Raw genomic sequence first — 25,018 nt, 5'->3', positions numbered from 1 at the left:
CGTTGATTAATTGTACTTCCTAATATAATTTGAGTAGAAATGGAAATACTTTTTTAAAATTGCTGGAAAACTACATTATACCAAATAATAGCATAGACATTCTCCTGGTAAATTGCTTTTGGTAGCAATATTTGAGCTTTCTGTTAAACACTTTTTAACCAGCATGTTTTCATTGAACACGAAAATGGCCTTTAAGTCAGGCAAAGAAAAAAAAACAAAAAACACTCCATTCCAGAGATATGTATCCTATTACAAAGCAATTTAAGATAACACCTATTAACATACAGTGCAAGCTGGTTTGAAATGAGCTATTTGTGTAGTCTGATCAGTCCTCTTTGAACAGGTATCTGTCAGTTTGATTCAGCCATTTATTACAGTCTTGCAGGCCAAACCTCCCCATAGCAACTGCCACTGGAGCCATCCTGTCTGGTTGCCTTTCTGCTAGCCCCTGGCGTAGTCTTTCATGTTCTGTGGTGCAGTGTGTGAAACCTGCAATTCTGTCTTTTAAAGTAAATATTCCCTCTTAGTTTTCAGAGGTATAATGCCCTCTTAGGTGTACAGAGTAGAGGAAGGATGGGGTGGTGGTTGGGTGTTAGTTGGAGATGCGGGAGGTTCAATTTCCTGCTCTTCCACAGACTTCCGGTGTGACCTTGGGCAAGTGACTTGGGCCTGGTCTAAGCTATGAAGTTTAGCTGGCATACTCTGGCTAGGAGTGTGGAGAAAATTGCACCCTTAGATGAGGTAGCTCAGCTGGCAGAACCCCTATTGTAGATACACACATGCCAACAAAGAGGTTTCTATTGGCATTGTTAATGTTGTTAAGGGAGATGATGTAGCTATGCAGGCGGAGGAACTTCTGCTGGCTTATGTTGTGTCAACACTAGGGGGCTCTGCCAGCATAGTTATGTTGGCCAAGGCTCTATAGTGTAGACTAGTGGTTCTCATCCTTTCCAGACTACTGTACCCCTTTCAGGAGTCTGCTTTGTCTTGAGTATCCCAAGTTTCACCTCACAAAATCAGACATAAAAATACAAAAGTGTCACAGCACACTATATAGCTGAAAAATTGATTACTTTCTCATTTTTACCATATAATTATATAAATATTATACTTGCATTTCAATGTGATACTTGAGTCTCTTTTTTTTATTGTGAGCTTTGTCTGAAGCCTGAGTACCAGGCCGCTGGGCTGAAACGTGTAACTTATCTTTTGTGGGGCACCCTGAGCAGTTGTCCTGCTTGCCACTCCTAATGTCGGCCCTGCACTTGCGACTCCCCTAAACCTGTCCTATGCCCCACCTTGGAGCTGCAACCCTGTAGTTGAGAAACACTGATCTTGAATACCCCCGGAAGACCTCTGAGTACCCCAAGGGGAACGTGTACCCCTGGTTGAGAATTACTGGTGTAGACAAGCCTTTAGTCTTTCTGTGCTTCAGTTCTGCAACTGTAACATGGGGATATTACTTCCCTGCCTCACTGGGGTGTTGTGAAGATAAAGACACAAGACTTTGTGGTGGTCTCATACTACAGTAATGGGGGCTGAATAAGTACAGAAGATATTTCCTTGTACTGTGGTGCACTCATAAAAATATACCCCTACCTTTCTGAAAATTATCTCCTATGGAGAGTAGTATTAAATTCTTGCTGGAATTTTTCTAATTGTGAAATAGGTAAGTGTTAAGGAATGAGCATACATCAGTCAATGCAAAATACACTTTGACACATAGAAATAGCCGTCGTGCTTGAAAGTTGTACATGCATTCCAAGGGGGCATCAATAAATGTCTAACATGCACTTCAAACATTTTACAACTGAAAATTATTGATCTGACTGTGAGATCCCAAGGGGCTATTTCTCCCTTAGTGTCTCAGCCATTCATAGTAAATCTAGACATTACCCTTTTCCTGGAATGACTTTATTTCCTGCATTTAGCAACTGTGATCAAAATATAGTGAAACCTTTTTATATGAGAAATTATACAGGTATCTTTAAAGTGTTCTCATGAGCATATTGCCAGTGACACAGGCAAACCGCCCAGGAGGAGTGTGCAACAGCTGGTGGATTTGTTTCCAGTTAGCACACATTGGAATGTTTAAAAGAAAGCTGCACTTCCTTTCAGTACAAAGAACAGTAAATCAGTGCTAATTTTAAGTTGTCTTAAATATAATACAAAATAATGAAATAGGAAGTTGCCATTTTGCCAGTCAGCTGGCATGTTATGTGTTGAAGGTGCTGCTCAGCCTGTCAGTGCCATAAAACAAGAGGAGACAAGGGGACTTTAACTTAGTCTGTTTATAATTTTGGAAATCAGCATCTATACAGCATGCTTGCAAATATTGTTTAAACCTATTTCCGATTAACAAGTGCTTCTGGTAAATAATTGCTTCTGGTCTTCAGCCTGTTGCATGCCCATCTGTTAAGCAGCATTGCTAGTGGTTCCTTTGTCACAAACTGTCAGAATGGATTTCTTGGTAGTATGTAACAGTAAAATAACAATGTTGAGAGATATTAGAATCTCTGGGTCTTAGGGCACATGCACTTGTTACAGCCCTTGGGCTTTTTAACACTGGGAGATGTTGTGTATGCAGGCAGTTGCATATAAGTGGGGCCCTACCAAATTCAGGGTCCATTCTGATCAATTTCATGGCCATAAAATTTGAAAATTTCACGTTTCAGATGTTTAAATCTGAAATTTCAGTGTGTTGTAACCATGGTGGCCCTGTCCCGAATGGGGGCTGTTGGAGGGAGAGGGGGTTGCAAACCTATTGTCGGGGGGTCATGGAATTGCCTCCCACGCTTCTGTGCTGCCTTCAGAGCTTCCTGTAGCTGCAGGAGGTTCCCGGAGGTGGAGATGAGTCTGATCTCCCCTTTGCTGCTGGGAGTGCCCCAGTCAGGGAATCCTAGCTGCTGGGCCGGCAAGAGAGAGGACTTGTCTTTCCCCTGCATGGCTGCTCTTGGGTGGGAGATCAGACCCACCTCCATGTACCTGTTCGTGCTGCAGGAAGCTCAGAGGCTGATCTCCTCCCCAGGAGCAGCCATGCAGGAGAAGAACAAGTCCTGTCGCTCCCCAGCCCAGCTGGGACTAGCAGCTAGGAGCCCCTGTTTGGGGCACTACCAGCAGCAAGGGAGAGATTGGACCACAAGCCTCCTCCAGCTGCAGGAACTTATGGGGTTTCTGCCAAGCACCGGATATTCCTGCAGCAGGGGAAGGCATGAAAAAATACCTCCCCGCACCCAAGTAAGTGATCGCTCTCCTTACAATGTGTATGATTTGTGCTGGAAATGGCCCAACTTGATTATCATACACATTGTAAGGAGAGTGATCACTTTAGATAAGCTATCACCAGCAGGAGAGTAGGGTGGGGGGAGGTATTTTTTCATGCTTTGTGTGTATAAAAAGATCTTCTACACTTTCCACAGCATGCATCCGATGAAGTGAGCTGTAGCTCATGAAAGCTTATGTTCAAATAAATTGATTAGTCTCTAAGGTGCCACAAGTACTCCTTTTCTTGAATACCATGTGACCTTGATGCCTTAATGTGCTCTTTGAGGGTTTGATCTAACTTTCAGTGAAATCAATGGGAGGAGTTACACTTACTTCAGCATTTGTCTTGATATTTAGGGTATTGGAATCATCTCTATCTAGCATTGCAAATACAGTTAGTAAGAAAGCTAAAATGAGATTAGTCCTTTCTGAGAAAAGCAACTCCATGCAAAGTCACAGAAAAAAGCATCTGGTATAGAAACTGATCAGCTTTGTTTTCAAACATGCACCTGTGCTATTATACTGCTTTTAATGTTGGATGATTACTTCCCATTTCCATTTTCTCACTTTTAAGCATTACAAGACACAAATGGGTGTTGTTTTTTTTTTGGGTAATTTAGGACGACTAGTTGAAATACTCAGAAGAATAGTAATTTTGTTTATAATCTATTAAATAAATCATTAAGAGGAGGGATGTATGTTTTTCATTGTTGACATTTTGTCTTCTCACTGGTCATGGGTCAATGCTCAAAAATGTTTCCTAGTCCTGAAAGCATTTGTAATATGCTGTTGAGGTGTTTCTGGTAATAGCAGTTTTTATAAAACATCACATCTTTTAAAAATAACACACCTTTCCTAACATGCTTTGCTGCTTTCCCTATTTCAATTCTGACATTATTGTAGCAGCTGGCATATCATGAACTGAGATTACTGTCATATGCCATTCAAAACTGGTGTTTGAAGCGCTTAACAAGTTACAGTTACATCATTGTTGTTTTAGCTCTAGCTGCTCTTGTTATGAGAGCCTTTGAAAAATCATTTTGGAATTGCTGGGTCTGGGTCAGGAGAAAGCAAGAGAGCAATCAGGATGTGCTTTTAAGGCCAGGCAACTTGCTGGGTACAGAAACAATTTCTATAACTACTGTACTGAGAAGCAGAGATTTTATACCCAGTGGACTGAGAGGGCTGCAGTGAATAGAGCTCCAGATCTGGCCTTTTACTTTAGTCATTACCATACTTCGGTGGGGATATACTTGTGAATCTGGTGATTGATTTTAAGATGCCAGAATAAGATCTGGCTAGCTCAAGACTTTTGTTTCCTGTCTTTCAAAAGGTTTGGGGTGGGGCAGTAGACCCCCTCCTCCCCCCAAACCATTCAGTTTCCTTTTGGAGAGGTTTCAGAGGGGTAACCATGTTAGTCTGTATCAGTAAAAACAATGAGGAGTCCTTGGGACACCTTAGAGACTAGCAGATTTATTTGAGCATATGAGACTAAATTTGTTAGTCTCTTAAGGTGCCACAAGGACTCCTTGTTGCTTTTGGAGAGGATTACAGATCTGACTGCAAAGACCAACCACAGCACTGGAGAAAAAGTGCCCTTGAAGACACAAATGTCTAGAGAGGAAGGATGGCCAGTGGATATGGTATTAGCCTAAGACTTTGGAGATCTCTGCTCTACCTCAAACTCCTTGTGTGATTTTGAGCAAAACACTTGGGCTGTGTCTGCACTAAGCACTACAGTGGCACTGCTGCAGCGAAGCCACTGCGGTGTAGACACTTGCTGCAGTGAAAGAAGGGGTTCTTCCGTTGCTGTAGTAAATCCATCTCCGTGACAGTGGTAGCTAAGTCAACGGAAGAATTCTTTTGTCGACCTGGCAGTGTCCTCCGGGGCTTAGGTACGTCTTTCAGGGGTTTGCATTTTTCATACTCCTGAGTGAAGTAGCTAGGTCGACCTAAGTTTTAGGCATAGACCAGGCCTTATCCTTTTTGCGTGCCCATTTCCTCATCTGTAAGAATCAGGTTAATAGTACTTCCATACTGCACAGGGTGTAGTGAGAATATATAATGTGAGGTGCTTAGTTACGACAATGCCAAAGGCTATAAAAGTACCCGAGATAGGTAGAATGTGAACATAATCGTTAAAATTAAAGGAGTGGATAAAAATTCAGTTGATGAGTAATAAAACTTAAAAGAAGTGCAGCTTTGGAAGCTTAATAAAGTTTATTTAGCTGAGCTACCCAACGTCAAGCGTAGGGTGTTGAATGGGCTTGAGCTCAGGTGGTAAGCCTGAATCTCTGCTGGAGCCACAGCATCCACACAAGCTGTTTTTTGTATGCTAGCGTGAGTCTGTCTACCCAGGCTTGGAAGCTGTGCTCCCAGCTGCAGTGTAGACATACTGTAAGTGCTTTTGACACTGCTCCAGAATTGACTAGAGCAAGTCCTGGAACTCAGATCAGTGTAGCTACTTCTCATTCACCCACTTTCATGTTGCAGCACTAGAATTCCATGAAAAGAGGAAGTAATTTATTCTTCCTTTAAAAAAAGCTGGACTATTTCACTTGAAAATAAACTGGGTTGTGTGTGTTTGTCATGTGAGTTTAATGTTTTTAGATGGGATTGTTTTGGGAATATTGGATTATGAAAGCAGAGATCCTGTATATTTGTCAGATCTTTCTCTTTTTAGTCCTGAAGGCTTATGGCTATCAGTGTGGAGCATCAATTTGTCTTCCATGTGTGAAGAGAATCCTAAGAGAAGGCTATAACTCCTTTATCTTGAATTCAGCCATGGGTTTTCCCCATTCCACTCATCCCCATGCCAAATGGCAAGGCTTAGTGAGAGATGTCTTAGAAATGTAGTTCTGTTCTGGGACCTCACAATTTTATCAGAATTCCAGGAAAGAACTATCACAGTGCTCAAAGGACACATATCTGAGCCACTTTAAGTTATTCAGCGCTACTTAAAAATTCATATTCTGGGAAAAAGCTTTCTTTTAAACTTAAGTGATTATCTTTTTACTTATGGCTTACAGGCCTACATGAGGATGAGACTGTTTTAAAAAATGAAAAAAATTTGAAAGGAGTAGTGAGTTTTGTGTTCGTGTTGTGTTTGTTTTGAAAAGGAGCACACAAATAGTGGGAGTATTGTCAGTTATAGGATAGATACAGCCTGGGTAATGAGCACATACTTCCCCTCCCTCCTTTTCAGTGCAGAGCTGGAAATATTGCTGTAGCTTATTATAGTAATGTGTTTGTGATATTCAGTGCTGGGATTGCGTTTTTAAAATCTGTGATGCTCTCCAAAAGTTTTAATTAATTCTTGGCTATTCCTATGGTACTGTCACAAAGATGTGTGTTTTGGTGGTGATTTTTTATTATATGAACAACTGTTTACTATGAAGTAGACTGAGAAAACCAGTGTTCTCTTTAAAAAGTGCTTGAGACTTTACAATAACCTGTTTTGATATATATACACAAATAAAATTGTGCCTATTCCATGCCTTGGGCACCCCTGAAGATCATCACTCAGAAGAAGTGGACCCAAGACTGAACTCAAGTGGCAAACTGTTGGCACACACCCCCTTGTTATTTTTGCCATCTCATCTGGTTGCTTTGTTCAGCCTATCAGTTATTTCAGGTTGTTTTCTGAACTGCCTTCGTTCCATGTATAGTAGTCCAATAGTAGTCACTGGCTGTAATACATAGTTTTGGACAGTGTGTCAAGTTCTGTTTCAGAATATACATATTTGCATAACCTCTTAATAGTGTGAGAAGTGAAATATCAAGGGCAGCAAGAGGACTGAATAGCTCAGGGTACGGGGGGGGGATACAAAGTAATTTTTCACTTCATGGTTACAGGTTTCAGTCTGACTTATGGGAAATGACCAGACATTGCCCCATAAAGCAGGTGTTTGCTAGTTTATGTGAAATGTTTTGAGTGCCTGTCATTTAAACAAGCTTATGATTGGCCTAATCTAAAAAACCCCATGGTAGTTAGGATGTGTTTCCCACTCTCAGAAAGCCAAGCTGTGGGGGACCATCCAGTGTGGAAGATGCCTGCTGGTGGAATCTCTCAGAAAGCAGGTGGGAGAGCTACAGGAGGAGGTGGCTAGGCTGAGGAGCATCTGTGCCCATAAGGAATTCCTCGAGAGCAGTCACATGGAAACATCCAAGGCCAAGGAAGCTATCCAGCTACAGAGGACTGTTGTCACACCACTAGGGGAGGAGGATATGGCTCTGTCTCAAAGGGGACACTGGCTTCTGATTACTTCTGGCAGCAGGCAGTGCTCCACCCCTACTCCCAACCCATCCACCATGGTGATGGAAAACAGATGTGCTGCCCTGGCAGCGAGTGATGAGGAATCACCCAGAAAAGTGGAGGAGGAGAAGCCATGTACCCCCACGGCTGGGAGGATCACAGCCACCACTCCCAGGAGGAAATGTAGGGTAGTGGTGTTTGGTGACTCTCTTCTGAGTGGGACGGAGGCATCCATCTGTTGCCCTAATATGGCATCCCGGGACGTATGTTTCCTGCCAGGGGCCTGTATCTGAGACATTACGGAGAGGTTGTCGAGGATCGTCTGGCCCTCTGAGTACTACCCAATGATACTCATCCATTTGAGCACTAATGATACTGCAAGGTCTGATCCTCAGCAGATCAGAAGTGACTACAGGGCTCTGGGAGTAAGGGTGAAGGAGATGGGAGTGAAGGTGGTGTTCTCTTCAATCCTTCCAGTCAAGGGTAGGGGCCCAGGCAGAGACAGATGTATCCTGGAGGTGAATGCCTGGCTGCGTGGATGGTGTTGCCAGGAGAGGTTTGGCTTTCTTGACCACGGGATGCTGTTCCAAGAAGGACTGCTAAGCAGAGATGGGGTTCACCTATCATGGAAGGGGAAGAACGTATTTGGATACAGACTGGCTAATCTAGTGAGGAGGGCTTTAAAACTAGGTTCGAAGCGGGCAGGTGACCAAAGCCCACGGATAAGCCAAAACATGGAGACCTGGGAGAAGGGTCAGAATTTGGGGGAACATGGGCTGTTACAGCAGGGATAAGGAAGACAGAACTAATGGGGGGAATCAAATCAGTATCTTAGATGTCTCTATACTAATGCAAGATGTATGGGGAATAAGCAGGAAGAATTTGAAATGCCAGTAAACAAACACAACTATGACATAGTTGTCGTCACAGAACTTGATGAGATAATATGCGTGATTGGAATATTGGTGTAGAAGGGTACAGCTTGCTCAGGAAGGACAGGCAGGGGAAAAAGGGGAGGAGGTGTTGCTTTATATATTAAAAATGTATACACTTGAACTGATGTTGAGATGGAAATAGGAGACCGACTTGTTGACAGTCTCTGGGTAAGGATAAAAGGGGTGAAAAACAAGGGTGATGTCATGATAGGGGTCTACTACAGATCACCTAATCAGGAAGAAGAGGTGGCTGAGACTTTTTAAAAACAACTAACAAAAGCATCCAGAGCACAGGACTCGATGGTGATGAGGACCTTCAACTACTCAGACATTGGTTGGGAAAAATAACATAGCAGGGCACAGGATATCCAACAAGTTCTTGAAATGTATTGGAGACAGTTTTTTTTTATTTCAGAAGGTGGAGAAAGCTACTGGGGAGAGGCTGTACTAGATTTGATTTTGACTAATATGGAGGAACTGGTTGAGAATTTGAAAGTGGAAGGCAGCTTGGGTGAAAGTGATCATGAAATGATCATGATTCTAAGGAATGGTAGGAGGGAGAACAGCAAAATAAAGACAGTGGATTTCAAGAAAGCAGACTTTAGCAAACTCAGGGAGTTGGTAGGTAAGATCCCATAGGAAGCAAGTCTAAGGGGAAAAACAATTGAAGACAGCTGGCAGTTTTTCAAAGAGACATTATTAAGGGCAGAAGAGCAAACTATCCCACTGTGTAGGAAAGATAGGAAGTATGGCAAGAGATCACCCTGGCTTACTAGGAGATCTTCTATGATCTAAAAATCAAGAGTCCTACAAAAAGTGGAAACTAGGTCAAATTACAAAGGATGAATATAAACAAATAACACAAGTATGTAGGGACAAAATTAGAAAGGCCAAGGCACAAAATTAGATTAGCTAGAGACATAAAGGGTAACAAGAAAATATTCTACAAATACATTAGAAGCAAAAGGAAGACCAAGGACAGGGTAGGCTCGTTACTCAATGAGAGGGGCAAGACGACAGCAGAAAACGTGGAAATAGCAGAAGTGCTTATTTAGGGTTAAATCCTGGCCCCATTGAAATCAGTTTTAAAGCTTCCCTTCCTTAACTTCACTGGAGCCAGGCTTTCACCATTAGGCTAGGTCTACAGTACAGACCTACACAGTAAAATTGGAAATTAAATATGTTTAGAATTATCACAAATAATATAAACAAAAGGCTTGACTTGTAGCATAATCCTTGATTTTCTGTTCTTAACTCAAAATCACTTTAGGGTGCGTCATGTCATGTTTTGCAACAGCTAGGACAGTGGGACTGAGCTGAAGTAGTCTAAACTCTACCTGTGAATTGCCTTGCTTTATACTTAATTTCATCTATTTGTGTTGTAATCTTAATATTTAGGAGTGGCTCATCATTAGCGAGTAAAGAAAGACTTGAATTTACCATAACTTACCTGCAATTTTTTCACGCACTGAAATGTAAATATGCATTTTTTAATGTTTAAGAAATTGTTTCAATTTACACTATATTAATTGTCTATACTGGTCAAATAGTTTGCCTTCTGTGGTTCAGAAATACACAAGAGTCAAAAATACAGTTTTCCATAGACTGAGACACACGAGTAGGGGCAAAGGAGGAAAGTAGGTGTGCTATTTGAGGAAAAGGCAGAAGTGGGAGGGAAATTAAATAGCCAGCTGGAATATAAAGATGAAAATTTGATCCACTATAATGAAATCTACCTGAATTTCATTTTTCTTTAAGGATAATAGCCTGATAAAATTATGGTCCAGGCTTACCTTTAAAGCAGCAAAGCCTGACAAGTTTCCTGCCTGGTGCTGATCGTAGTTAAGATTGTAATCTTCTGTTGTGGCTTCCCCCCTTCTTAAAAATTTTCAAAGGAAAAATCACATGTATTTTAAAAATAAGTATAGTAAAATTTAAAGTACTCAGACTTCATCTGTAGATTTCACAGAGCTTTACAAAGCTCCCTGAATCCCTTTTTTACAGATATAGAAATTCAAGTGTCAAGTAGGTAAGTGACTTTTTTGTAGTAACATAACAAATTAAGGAACAAGTTTCAGTTCCTTGTCATAAAGCATGCTGCCTCCAGTAACATTAAGATTTAAAATGTTTAACAGAATATGTAGTCAACTTCATGTCAAATGGTGACTTTTAAAACAAAGTAATTGAAACCAGTTGTTTCTTCACTTAATATTATTATTAGTTACAGTAGCACCCAGAAGCCTCATTCAGCATTGGGTCCTCCGTGCTTGTCACTGTATAAACCATAAAATAAGACAGTAACTGTCTGAAAGAGCTTGAAATTTAAAATGCAAATTTTACTCTTGCATCTTTATAAGTGAGTCCTCCAGAATAAGGTTAAATTACTGATACCTGCACAACACCTGACCAGTGACTACCTTGTCAATAAGCTTTGACTTGTTTTGGAGGCTGTCCGGAGGGAAACTTAACTATCCTTGTAAGTCTATATGTTAGATGGTGTCAGAGAGACCGTAGAATTAAGACCGTTTCCCAACGTCCTTGGGAGGGTAAGGACTGCATGATGAGGAGGGAGAGAATACATGCATCTATCAGTTGTTCTGCAGAATCTCAGCTTTTATTTATTTATTTTTTTAAGAAAGCTGTTATGGTTGTGTCAGGGTTCCTGCCCCACTCTGGGGTACAGATGTGGGGACCCTCATTAGAGACCCCCTATTCTACCAGCTTAGGTTAAAACATCCCCAAGGTACAATTCCTTTCCTTCTCCTTGGACAGTATTGCTGCCACCACCAAGTGATTTACACAAAAAATTCAGGAAAGGAGTCATTTGGAGTCCCTGTTTCCTCCAAAATATTCCCCCAGTCCCTTCACCCCCTTTCCTGGGGAGGATTGAGAATACTGTGAGTACCGACCAGACCCTTTGTGTCTAGGACACTGAAAATCAAACAGGTTCTTAAAGGAAGAACTTTATTTAAAGAAAAAGTAAAACAATCACACCTGCAAAATTAGGATGGAAGGTAACTTTACAGGGTAATAAAAAGATTTAAACACAGAGGATTCCCCTCTAGGCTCAGCTTCAAAGTTACAAAAAACGGGAGTAAAACTCCCTCTTAGCATATGGAAAATTCACAAGCTAAAAACAAAAGATAATTGAATGTATTTCCTTGCCCTTACTTACAATTTCTCTAATTTTAGATGTATCATTTCAGGTATGTTTTCAGGAGATGTTTTACCTGCCTGGTCTCTCTCTCCATCCAGAGAGGGAACAAACAAAGAGAGCACAAACAAAACCTCACCCCCCCCCCCCCCCCCCCCCCCCCCCCCCCCGACCCCCAGATTTGAAAGTATCTTCTTTTCTTATCGGTCCTTTTGGTCAGGTGCCAAGCTGGTTATTTGAGCTTCTTAACCCTCTCAGTACATCTGGCCAGGAGGGATTTTCTGCTACTGTATACATAAAGGTTGTTACCCTTCCCTTTATATTTATAGCAGGTTGTATAAACCTTCAAAATGTGAGGGTAGTGTAACCAATGCATCAGAGCTTGCCTGAGTTTTCAGAGAACCTGAAAAGATAGCTCTGAGGTGTGAGCTGCCACATTTATTTCAATGGGTGCTACCTCAGATGCAGAGGTTTGTGATACTTAAAATTGTTAATGTTGACCTTTAACTGTTCATTATAGCATGTAAGAATAAGAAAGGAGAGAGAGCATCATATTGCAAAGATGGACAACTCCATTTTCCAAAGTGCGGAAGACTCCAGACAGACTCCAAGGAGAGATTGCTGAATTAGAATTAATTTGCAAACTGGATACAATTAACTTAAACTTGAATAGAGACTGGGAGTGCATGGGTCATTACACAAAGTAAAACTATTTCCCCATGTTTATTCTCTCCTCCTCCCACCCCCCCGGCCCCCCGTTCTTCAGACGTTCTTGTCAACTGCCAGAAATGGCCCACCTTGATTATCACTACATTATTCCCCCCCTCCTCCTCCCCCCCCCCCACTCTTCTGCTGGTAATAGCTCACCTTAAGTGATCACTCTGGTTACAGTGTGTATGGTAACGTCCATTGTTTCATGTTCTCTGTGTATATAAATCTCCCCACTGTATTTTCCACTGAATGCATCCGATGAAGTGAGCTGTAGCTCACGAAAGCTTATGCTCAAATAAATTTGTTAGCCTCTAAGGTGCCATAAGTACTCCTTTTCTTTTTTCCACAGGTAAGTAGCACTTTAGATTTACAGCAAAGCCAAATCCTATAGCCAATCCTTTAATAAACTATCTAGAGAGTGATTATATAGGAAAAGGAAATGAGTTATTTACAAAGTTCAGAGGTACACGTACACAAATGAGTTCTAGTCTTAAATTTCAAAAGTAATAGAAACTTCTATAATAAGCAAGCTCTTTGTGTCCTTTAGGGCTAACCCGGGCTAAGCACTGGACATCTTTTGCTTATGCCTAGTGATCCTTGTCCCATAAAGTCCACACAGCATAAAGATCCAGTTCCTCCTGTTATTTCCTTTTCCCCCTTCCACTTCCAATTGCAAACTCTGTTGATGGGTAAGTCTCATCTCATCTCCATGGAGGTGGGGAGAGTAAACAACAAAGTATTTTGTCCCTTTTAATGTTTCACTCTAGTCCATCTGGTATGGTTGGGCCTTCCTTGTCAAATAGTAGCGTAACAACTTCTGTTGGAGACTAATATTTCACACTAATCATTCTCTCCTGTCTGGTGACTTACACAGTTATAAAGGCTTACAATATAAATGGTTAAATATTATAGTACAGTATGGGATACAGATGTTATATGTGAGATTAATGCATGCAAGAACTTAAAGCATTCAATAAAGTCTAAACACTAAGCACATTTTTATTCCTCTAATACCTATTTTAATAATACTAATACATAGGTGAGTCAGATTGGCTGACCAGCTAGGTATTTGTAAGTGTTCACTGGAGACATGGGGATCTTGGCATGAGTTGGCACCTGGTCCGCCAGTGTCACACTAACACATGGTGAGGATGGGGTGGGAGGCTGAGGGGTACAATGGGTTAACAGAATAATAGAACATCAGAGTTGGAAGGGACCTCAGGAGGTCATCTAGTCCAACCCCCTGCTCAAAGCAGGACCGATCCCCAATTAAATCATCCCAGCCAGGGCTTTGTCAAGCCTGACCTTAAAAATATCTAAGGAAGGACATTCCACCACCTCCCTAGGTAACGCATTCCAGTGTTTCACCACCCTCCTAGTGAAAAAGTTTTTCCTAATATCCAACCTAAATCTCCCCCACTGCAACTTGAGACCATTACTCCTTGTTCTGTCATCTGCTACCACTGAGAACAGTCTAGAGCCATCCTCTTTGGAACCCTCTTTCAGGTAGTTGAAAGCAGCTATCAAATCCCCCCTCATTCTTCTCTTCTGCAGACTAAACATCCCCAGTTCCCTCAGCCTCTCCTCATAACTCATGTGTTCCAGTCCCCTAATCATTTTTGTTGCCCTCCGCTGGGCTCTTTCCAATTTTTCCAAATCCTTCTTGTAGTGTGGGGCCCAAAACTGGACACAGTACTCCAGATGAGGCCTCACCAGTGTCGAATAGAGGGGAACGATCACGTCCCTCGATCCGCTGGCAATGCCCCTACTTATACATCCCAAAATGCCATTGGCCTTCTTGGCAACAAGGGCACACTGTTGACTCAAATCCAGCTTCTCGTCCACTGTAACCCCTAGGTCCTTTTCTGCAGAACTGCTGCCGAGCCATTCGGTCCCTAGTCTGTAGCGGTGCATGGGATTCTTCCGTCCTAAGTGCAGGACTCTGCACTTGTCCTTGTTGAACCTCATCAGCTTTCTTTTGGCCCAATCCTCCAATTTGTCTAGGTCCCTCTGTATCCTATTCCTACCCTCCAGCGTATCTACCTCTCCTCCCAGTTTAGTGTCATCTGCAAACTTGCTGAGGGTGCAATCCACACCATCCTCCAGATCATTTATGAAGATATTGAACAAAACCGGCCCCAGGACCGATCCTTGGGGCACTCCACTGGATACCGGCTGCCAACTAGACATGGAGCCATTGATCACTACCCGTTGAGCCCGACGATCTATCCAGCTTTCTATCCACATTATAGTCCATTCATCCAGCCCATACTTCTTTAACTTGCTGGCAAGAATACTGTGGGAGACAATGTCAAAAGCTTTGCTAAAGTAAAGGAACAACATGTCCACTGCTTTCCCTTCATCCACAGAGCTAGTTATCTCGTCATAGAAGGCAATTAGATTAGTCAGGCATGACTTGCCCTTGGTGAATCCATGATGACTGTTCCTGATCACTTTCCTCTCGTGTAAGTGCTTCAGAATTGATTCCTTGAGGACCTGCTCCATGATTTTTTCCAGGGACTGAGGTGAGGCTGACTGGCCTGTAGTTCCCAGGATCCTCCTCCTTCCCTCTTTTAAAGATGGGCACTACATTAGCCTTTTTCCAGTCGTCCGGGACTTCCCCCGATCGCCATGAGTTTTCAAAGATAATGGCCAATGGCTCTGCAATCACATCCGCCAGCTCCTTTAGCACTTTCGGATGCAACAGGTTTATTTTTCTGAAGTGGGCACTCCAGTTTTTTTTCAAAAATTTGGGGAAACACTGGTTGTTAGCTAATGTATGGTATTTGTAATGATGGTTTTAGTGATGAGAATGCCTTTTCACTAGGAGCTATGCTGAGATGACTAATTTATGTAAGTCACTAAACATCTAACAGAATATATCTTTTGGTGGCCTCGGCCAGAGTTTGAATTAGAGGTGGAAGGCTCTTCCTCATTTCCAGTGTCGTATGCTTTCATTGCTCTTAACTAATTTCATACTTGGAATTTGTGCAAGGTTGATGAGTTAGGGCATGTCCCAAAATAGTGTTTTTCATCGAACTTGTTTGTTGCCTGAAATACTAGTTGGCCGAGGGAGGAGAGACCTTATAGTGAATTTGATGGCATTTCTCCTTTTGTCTGTAATGTGATAATTTTTGAACATTACACTTGGATTTACTTTCAGACTGAACTGTAAGACTGATGACAAAAATGTAGATGAAGCTGTAAAACATTGATGAATGTTAAGGAGACTTGGAAAACTACCAGTTCCAAAAGAAAAGTACTATTTATTTTTCAAGATAATGCACGACTAATAAAAATAATGCAAATTCACTTTCACTCTTGCTGCTCTGTTTCTAGACTAGATCCCACTAAATAAAGTTTAAAAAAAATCTGAATGGCTCTTTAAACATGTTTGGAAGGATTGTTGTGTGCAGACTATTAGATCAGTGGTAGCATTAATAGAATTTTAAAAGCAAATCTAAAACAATATCCATCTCTTATGACTAGTAATTGTGGTTGCAGGCATTGGATTGAAGGAGCTTGAAGTTAGGATTATAAAATGGGGAATTTAAATATATAGATATGAATCCATACATCACATTGTAAATAAGAATGTACACAATATAAAAAATGGTGTTCCTGAGACCCTGTGGAGACAGTGGTGCTGCAGAATAACAGAGGTGTGTTTTCATGTGTGTAGGTGAATGTAGCTTGAGGCATTCTTTCTAGTTGTGCAGTAACATTTTGTTTTTCCTTTTTCTTTCTTAAGAGTTTGGAAGGGTGAATATTGTGAACCTCAGTTTGAGTAAAAATGACACTTTTTAAAATTACTTTGTGTGATCCCTTGATTGTCTGTTTAAAAATTGTGGAGTCATTTCCAAGGAAGAAGATACAAGAGAGCAACAGTGCAATGGTGAAGCTCTCTTTTACATTGCTGGAAACAGTTGAATGAACTGAAATCTGCCAGAACTTCCTGATTGAAAATGAATTCCCAAATAGATAGTAATTCTTTGTTTGTCACTATGTTAGTCACATAGATTTACTGTAATACCTTTGTGTTGATAGTGATAAAGAAGTAATTTATGCTCTTATCCATTACTGGTAACTTTAGTTCATGTAGGTGGGGTGGGGGGAGCCAACCAGAGTAACCCCATCATCTTATTTTATTATGGTCCTTGTAGTTCCCATCCCTTTATCTATTTTCCTGTTTCCTTCTCCATACTTCTTATTTTTGCCTGTTTGTGTATGTCAAGGAAAGGACCCTGTTTTTGCTTGCTTGCATGAAGTCCCTAGCATAGTTTTCAGTGCTCAAAAATAGCGGTTCTTAAACTGTGGGTCAGGACCCTGTTTTAAAGGGGTCGCCAGAGCTGGCGTTAAACTTGCTGGGGCCCGGGGCCAAAGTCAGAGCCCCACTGCCTGGTGCCGAAGCCCAAGGACTTCAACCTTGGGTGGCAGGGCTCAGGTTACAGGCTCCTCACTGGGACTGAAGCCCTTGGGCTTTGGCTCCCCTGCCCGGGGTGGCGGGGCTCAGGCTTTGGCTTTGGCTCTGGCTCCCCTGCCTGGGGTGGTGGGGCTCGGGTTGTGTCTTCAGTCCCCTCTTGTGGGGTTGTGTAGTAATTTTTTTTGTCAGAACGGGGGTCATGGTACAATGAAGTTTGAGAACCTCTGCTCAAAAATAATGAATGTCTGTTTCTACCTGTTTGAAAGTAGGCTTATGTTAATTTGTTTTTAAAGTGTCAGCAAAGTTTCATTTTGTTCTTTTTGTTCTCTTTTAGGTTTCTACAAGTTGGAGTGTGACTTAATTTCTCATCGTATGGATCACTGAATGAGTAACAGATGGCCTTACCTCGTCTTACGGGAGCTTTACGCTCCTTTTCAAATGTCACTAAACAAGATGATTATAGTGAAGAATTGGGTGACTTAATGGTAAAGATACTAAGTTTTATCTTTTTAGGTTTTTTTGTTTTAAATTCTAGTGGATGTTGTAAGAGTCTATTTATTCTGTTTCCTTAAGGTAAACTGCTATTTTATTAATGGCAAGATCAGGAAGACTATTTAAGTATAGATTCCTTGTGCATTTCCTGCTTATCCCATTATGTTCATACAAGACTGAATTTACCTTGGCTTGGAGGGTTTGTGCAAGGCCCTATCTTCTGCTTTGCACCAATGGCTACCCATGTGGGGCAGCTTGGCTGTATAGAAGGGCTTTGCAACTTCATGCAGGAGTAATAAGAGATTGCAGGCCAGACATGCCAAACCTGTGGAAAAAAACACAGAAATTGAGCTAGTTTTTGACTTGAGTTGCTTGTTTGGCTAGTTTTTGACTTGAGTTGCTTGTTTGGCTAGTTTTTGGCTTGTTGCTTCTGTTTTTTTTTTTTTGATCGGCCCCTGACAAGCAGGGGCAAGAGGGGAGAGAGAGTTGGGCCCACCACAGTCCCAGACTGCATGCCAGGGGCATCTAGTCACATAGAGTGTTGGGGTTAATAGGGATTGGCTTGTTTTGGCCTTGTTTTGAAATGGGATTAGCTTGATTTTTGGCTTATTGTGAAAGTCGGGGTGCTTATTTACTGCTTGAAAGTTGGCAACTGTGCTGCAGGCAGAAGTCTATCAACAGAGTGGGGGCTATGGGCAGGTGGCGGATGTGTGTATTCGGTGCAAGTTGCTCCTGGCTCTCAGAGACCGTGTACGTGCTTTGGAGACCAGGGTGGCTGAACTGGAGGAGCTAAGGGAGACAGAGAGGTACATAGATGAGACTTTCTGGGATATAGTAAAACAGTCTCACCCTTGATCTGACAGCCAATTAGACAGGCAGAACTGCAGAGTCTCAATCTGTGGATGAGACAATGGTATAGGGAGGAGGGATTTAGATTTATTAGGAACTGGGGAAACTTTTGGGAAAGGGGGAGCCTATACAGGAAGGATGGGCTCCACCTAAACCAAAATAGAACCAGATTGCTGGCACTTAAAATTAAGAAGGTCGTAGAGAAGCTTTTAAACTAAGGACTGGGGGAAAGCCGGCAGGTGCAGAGGAGGTTGGGGGAAAGACTACATGGTTTGGACAGTGACATCCCTTCGGAGAGGATCTATTAAGGGAGATTCTCTATCTCCTAGTAAGGAGGAGAGGATGGAAGATGATAAAGTACGGGTGGGATCTGGTGAGAAACAGTCTAATGAAAAAGAGTCCCATTCAGTTATATCATGTAATGGCAGACAGCTAAAAAGTGAAAAGTTTTTGAAGTGCTTATATACAAATGCCAGGAGTCTAAATACTAAGATGGGTGAACTAGAATGCCTCATATTAAATGAGGATATATAATAGGCATCACAGAAACTTGGTTGGAATGAGGATAAGCAATGGGACACAGTAATAGCAGGGTACAACATATATCGGAAGGACAGAACAGGTCGTGCTGGTGGGGGAGTGACACTATATATGTGAAAGAAAGCATAGAATCAAATGAAGTAAAAATCTTAAATGTACCAAACTGTACCATAGAATCTCTATGGATAGTAATTCCATGCTTGAGTAATAAGAATATAGCTATAGGGATATAGTACTGACCACCTGACCAGGATGGTGATAGTGACTGTGAAATGCTCAGGGAGATTAGAGAGGCTATAAAAATAAAAAAAAACCTCAGCAATAATGGGGGATTTCAGTTATCCCCATATTGAATGGCTACATGTCACCTCAGGATGGGCTGCAGAGATAAAGTTTCTTGACACCTTAAATGACTGCTGCTTGGTGCAGCTAGTCCTGGAACCCACCAGAGGAGAGGCAGTACTTAATTTAGTCCTAAGTGGAGCGCAGGATCTGGTCCAAGAGGTGAATATAGCTGGACCGCTTGGTAATAGTGACCATAATATAATTAAATTTAACATCCCTGTGGTGGGAAAACACCACAGCAGCCCAACGCTGTAGCATTTAATTTCAGCAAGGGGCACTGCACAAAAATGAGGAAGTTAGATAAACAGAAGTTAAAAGGTACAGTGTCAAAAGTGAAATCCCTGCAAGCTACATGGAAACTTTTTTTAAAGATACTGTGATAGAGGCTCAATTGAAATATATACCCCAAATTAAAAAAACTTAGTAAGAGAACCAAACAAGTGCCACCGTGTCTAAACAACCAAGCAAGAGAAGCAGTGAGAGGCAAAAAGGCATCCTTTGAAAAGTGGAAATTAAATCCTAGTGAGGAAAATAGAAAGGAGCACAAACTCTGGCAAATGAAGTGTAAAAATACAATTAGGAAGGCCAAAAGAGAATTTGAAGAAAAGCTAGCCAAAGACTCAAAGTAATAGCAAAATTTGCTTAGTACAGCAGAAGCAGGAAGCCTGTTAAACAACCAGTTGCGGAGAAACTAAATGAACTCTTTGTATTGGTCTTCACAACTGAGGATGTGAGAGAGATTCCCAAAACTGAGCCATTCCTCTTAGGTGACAAATCTGAGGGACTGTCCCAGATTGAGGTGTCATTAGAGGAGGTTTTGGAACAAATTGATAAATTAAACAGTAATAAGTCACCAGGGCCAGATAGTATTGACCCAAGAGTTCTGAAGGAACTCAAATGTGAAATTGCAGAACTACTAACTGTAGCTTGTAACCTATCATTTAAATCTGCTTCTGTACCAAATGACTGGAGGATAGCTAATGTGGCACCCATTTTTAAAAAGGGCTCCAGAGGTGATCCCGTCAATTACAGGCCGGTAAACCTGACTTCAGTACCGGACAAACTGGTTGAAACTATAGTAAAGAACAGAATTGTCAGACACATAGATGAACATAATTTGTTGGGGAAGAGTGAACATGGTTTTTGTAAAGGGAAATCATGCCTCACCAATCTACTAGAATTCTTTGAGGAGGTCGACAAGGGGATACAGTGGATATGGTGTACTTAGATTTTGGGAAAGCCTTTAACAAGTTCCCTCACCAAAGGCTTTTAAACAAAGTAAGCTGTCAAGGGATAAGAGGGAAGGTCCTCTCATGGATTGATAACTGGTTAAAAGATAGGAAACCAAGTGTAGGAATAAATGGTCAGTTTTCAGAATGGAGAGATGTAAATAGTGGTGTCTCCCAGGAGTCTGAACTGGGGCCAGTCCTATTCACCATATTCATAAATGATCTGGAAAAAGGGGTAAACAGTGAGGTAGCAAAATTTGCAAATAGAAAACTACTCAAGATAGTTAAGTCCAAAGCAGTCTGCAAAGAGCTACAAAGGGATCTCACAAAACTGGGTGACTGGGCAACAAAATGGCAGATGAAATTCAATGTTGACAAATGCAAAGTGATGTACATTGGAAAACATAATCCCAACTATACATATAAAATGAGGGGTCTAAATTAGCTGTTACCACTCGAGAGAGATCTTGGAGTCATTGTGGATAGTTCTCTGGAAACATCCACTCAATGTGCAGCGGCAGTCAAAAAGTTAACAACGTTGGAAATCATTAAGAAAGGGATAGATAATAAGACAGAAAATATCATATTCCCTCTACATAAATCCATGATATGCCCACATCTTGAATACTATCTGCAGATGTGGTCGCCTCATCTCAAAAAAGATATATTGAAATTGGAAAAATTTCAGAAAAGGATAAGAAAAATGAGTATGGAACGGCTGCCATATAAGGAGATATTAAGACTTTTCAGCTTGGAAAAGACACGACTAAGGGCGGATATGATAGAGGTCTATAAAATCATGACTGGTGTGGAGAAAGTAAGTGTTTTTTACTCCTTCTCGTATCAAAAAAACTAGGGGTCACCAAATGAAATTAATACGCAGCCGGTTTAAAACAAACAAAAGGAAGTATTTCTTCACACAACGCACAATCAACCTGTGGAACTCTTTGCCAGAGGATGTTGTGAAGGCATAGACTATAACAGGGTTCAAAACAACGATGGTGTCCCTAGCCTCTGTTTTCGAGAATCTGGGAATGGGCAATGGGATGGATCACTTGATGAGTACTTGTTCTGTTCGTTTTCTCTGGGGCACCTGACATTGGCCACTGTCGTAAGACAGGGTATTGGGCTAGATAGACCTTTGGTATCACCCAGTATGACTGTTCTTAACATTTAATGAAGTTGGCATCTGCACTGGCCCAGAGTACTCTGGTGACCACTGAGATATGGAGATCCTCCGGTGTAAGCCCTATCCCCTCTACCTCCAAATAACATACACGTGCTATTGGCTGGATAGATGGTATTCATCCCTTCACACCATTACGGTGGTCCCTCCATGAGGTCTGATTATACAGGGTTTGGGAACCTTTGTATGTATGTGCCTAAGGTGCATGCCATACTTTAACTAGACAATTGTGTTAAATTGGATTTTTCATATTGGTAAAATTAAGCATTAAAAATAGACCAATAGGAAATTAACTGTGAAACAAAATAATTGCTATGCATAATTAATGAACAAAAAATGAGCTGAACTTCTGGTACTTGATTGCTGAAGAGTAGTTTTTTTTCATGAATTCACTGAAAGATAACCAACTTTTGAAATGCCTTTCCAAGTTTGTTTTATCCATAGGGATTTTTCTCCATCTCTAATATTTTTCCAAATTTAGTCTAGCCAGAGCGGTGGTATGGGAAAACATTTCCTTCTCCCACCAGTAATTGGAAACAGAACATTTATCTGTAATAAAAGTGGGTTGTTGATTCTTACATTTTGCTGAGATAATTATACTCTTTATTTACACACATTTTAAAGCTAAATATGTTCTTGGTTGAGTTTACGCAGAGGTGACATCTCAGAGTAATGGAACATAGGCAGTTGTTCCCTCCACTTTGAGTATTTTTTTAAGTTTTAGTACCATCTCTTAAACCTCCCTGCAGTATGCCCTTGTGACATTTTCTACCCTGAGCCGTTGGACAGCCTGAGAATGGCGTGCCAAACTTTTTGGCCTGCCAGGGGGCACACAACTTTTCCCAACCCAGAAAATCATGCTTTTTGGAAGCAAATTGTGTTTAGCTAACCAAAACTGTGTTCAAGACATCTGACCTCTATCTGTGACAATCTCTCAGTAACTGAGTGATATTAAAAGAAAATAGCCATTACATTTTACACACTTTTTTGTGTGTATGATACAGTATGTCATTGGACTGGCTTAGGAGTTAGAACCTGTTGGACCTGTAATTGCTGTGTGTCTCTTGTAGCATCACTCTTCTAGTTCTACATAAGTTTTATCAACAAACTATGATAACCATTAAAAATATCTGAGTGAGATGATAGTGGCCAGTGTATTTGTTACCCAGAAAGGTTAGTCATAGCCTTGTATCTGTTAAATAAAAATCTTAATCATAGTTTTGCTATCCTGAAAGATGAATTGCTACTTGCAACATTTTTGTGCAGCCCTTTGTGAGAAATTTCAAAGTATATATGCCTCATTAAACAATTTTTTGGGGGCTTAGAGGCTGACTATTAATAGGACTATTGAATGTTAGAGGAGAAATTGATTCTACAGGGGGGTGGAATTACCAATTTTCACTTCACAAATGTCAGTAATGATGTCTAAAAAATTGTGATTTTTCTGAAAATGTTAGCATTGTAATATGGCTGCAAACCTCCGGAAACTGTAGTTTGGGTGAAAAAACACATGGAAATCTGCAAACTCTAATAGAAGTAAATTAGAAGTTTTTATTTTGGTTGTGGGGGAAGCAAAAAGCAAAGGAAGACTTGAGCAAAGCAATACTAACTTAGAGGATCGGTAATGGTATTGTGGAAAATCAGAGTCTGTATGCCTGCATATTGATGACTAAGCATGAAATTCAAATCAAACACGTTGTTCAGTGGTTGCGTATCTTGAAACGTATATGCGTACGTTCTTCCATTAGCAGGGACTACAGATGTGGCTCATCCTGCGAGAATTAAGTAAACTTGTTACCTTAACTCTTCAGTAAGTTTATGTTGGGTTTATAGTAGCTATTTTTAAGTCACTGAAGTTAAGGTGGATGAAATCTTCATTTATCTAAACTGGTGGGCTCTCTATAGAGGGAGACTAGGCTGCTTCCAGTGGCTGACAGATTTGTCTCCAATGCTACAAGTAAGCTGAAGATCGAAGGTTAGAATCTGTGGATTTTGCTACTTGAAAAAGGAAATGTTCAAGTGGAACACAGGTAATTTTTCCTTTTTAGTTTTGTACAGAGAACAATGAGATGCTAATCTTGACTGGACCTCTTAGGTGCTTGTGTACAACTAATTATAAATAATTATTAAGATCAAGGCAAGGCTGATTACTGTACAAGTGCCGGTTTCAGAGTAGCAGCCGTGTTAGTCTGTATCCGCAAAAAGAAAAGGAGGACTTGTGGCACCTTAGAGACGAACACATTTATTTGAGCATAAGCTTTTGTGAGCTACAGCTCACTTCATTGGATGTGGATTACCCGATCACTCTCCTTACAGTGTGTATGGGAACACCCATTGTTTCATGTTCTCTGTGTATATAAATCTCCTCACTGTATTCACTTCATTGGATGCATTCAGTGGAAAATACAGTGGGGAGATTTATATACACAGAGAACATGAAACAATGGGTGTTCCCATACACACTGTAAGGAGAGTGATCGGGTAAGGTGAGCTATTACCAGCAGGAGAGCCGGGGCTGGGGGGGGAACCTTTTGTAGTGATAATCAAGGTGGGCCATTTCCAGCAGTTGACAAGAACATCTGAGGAACAGCGGGAATAAACTTGGGGAAATAGTTTTACTTTGTGTAATGACCCATCCACTCCCAGTCTTTATTCAAGCCTAAGTTAATTGTATCCAGTTTGCAAATTAATTCCAATTCAGCAGTCTCTCATCAGAATGCATCCAATGAAGTGAGCTGTAGCTCACAAAAGCTTATGCTCAAATAAATTTGTTCGTCTCTAAGGTGCCACAAGTCCTCCTTTTCTTTGTACAAGTGTAGCAGCTATAAAGGAAGCTGAACCTTAAGACAATCCTTATAAAAGTCCAAAGGAGTAAAAGTTGCTGACTGTATTCAACAGTCAATTTCTAAAATGAAAGGTAAAGAAAAAAATCTATGGCATGATCTTTTTTGTTGTTGTTGTTAAAAATGTTTCTCTAACCAGCCAGATATCTCTTTAGAATAAATTACTAGAAATAAATTGGTATCTGGCACTTTGGATCTATGTGAAACTCCCACGCAGAGGAGAGCACGTGAGGCCAGATTCTGAATTCATTTACACCTATATAAACACCTAGTAACCTGACTGACTTAAATTTACTTTAGATTTTCACTAATGTAACTGAGATCAGATTTTAGCCTTCTATTCCTGTTGTTTCTAAGGTATTGCGCTTATGCTACTAAGTGAAACGTTAAAAGAAAATCCATCCACTGAACCAAGCATTAGCAACAACTAATACAGCATAAATTGGAGGGAAATATTGCACTGCACTTTATTTAATACTTTTTTGTTAAGTAATCTCCAGTGGTGAATGTCATAGAGTAATCTGAATAATAAACACATTAGTATTCCTGGGGTCCAGCACTTCTAATTACCACTTCTCATCCAGGATGATGCCACATGAATGAATGGAGCTGGTAAAGGAGAAAATACTTTTTGAGGAATGGGATGTTTACGTATTTTAAAATTCCATTCTGTTGATCATTACATCTTTTTTCCTTAAAACAGAAAAAAATAGAGAAGGGCAGTGGTAATAACTAGAATGAGGGATGGTTTTGGTGGTGGGGGGTCTTCCCTTTCAGGAAAGCTTACAAATA

General features: G+C 41.0%; 1 protein-coding gene across 4 annotated transcripts in view; it reads left to right on the top strand.

Moving 5' to 3' along the window:
- The window catches only part of ASCC3 (activating signal cointegrator 1 complex subunit 3), a 530,489-nt gene that overhangs the window by 4,487 nt on the left and 500,984 nt on the right, over positions 1-25,018 (top strand). For all 4 annotated transcript variants that reach the window (XM_037894528.2, XM_037894526.2, XM_043542702.1 and 1 more), the window contains exon 2: positions 17,077-17,227. In XM_037894528.2, coding sequence (XP_037750456.1) covers positions 17,138-17,227 — 90 coding nt within the window. In that variant the 5' untranslated portion in view covers positions 17,077-17,137. The remainder of the gene's footprint in view (positions 1-17,076; positions 17,228-25,018) is intronic.

This window comes from Chelonia mydas, chromosome 3, assembly GCF_015237465.2.
Source record: "Chelonia mydas isolate rCheMyd1 chromosome 3, rCheMyd1.pri.v2, whole genome shotgun sequence".
Classification (NCBI taxonomy): Eukaryota; Metazoa; Chordata; order Testudines; family Cheloniidae; genus Chelonia; species Chelonia mydas.
The sequence above is the reverse complement of the archived record's forward strand: the minus strand, read 5'-3'. Positions and strand labels throughout refer to the sequence as shown.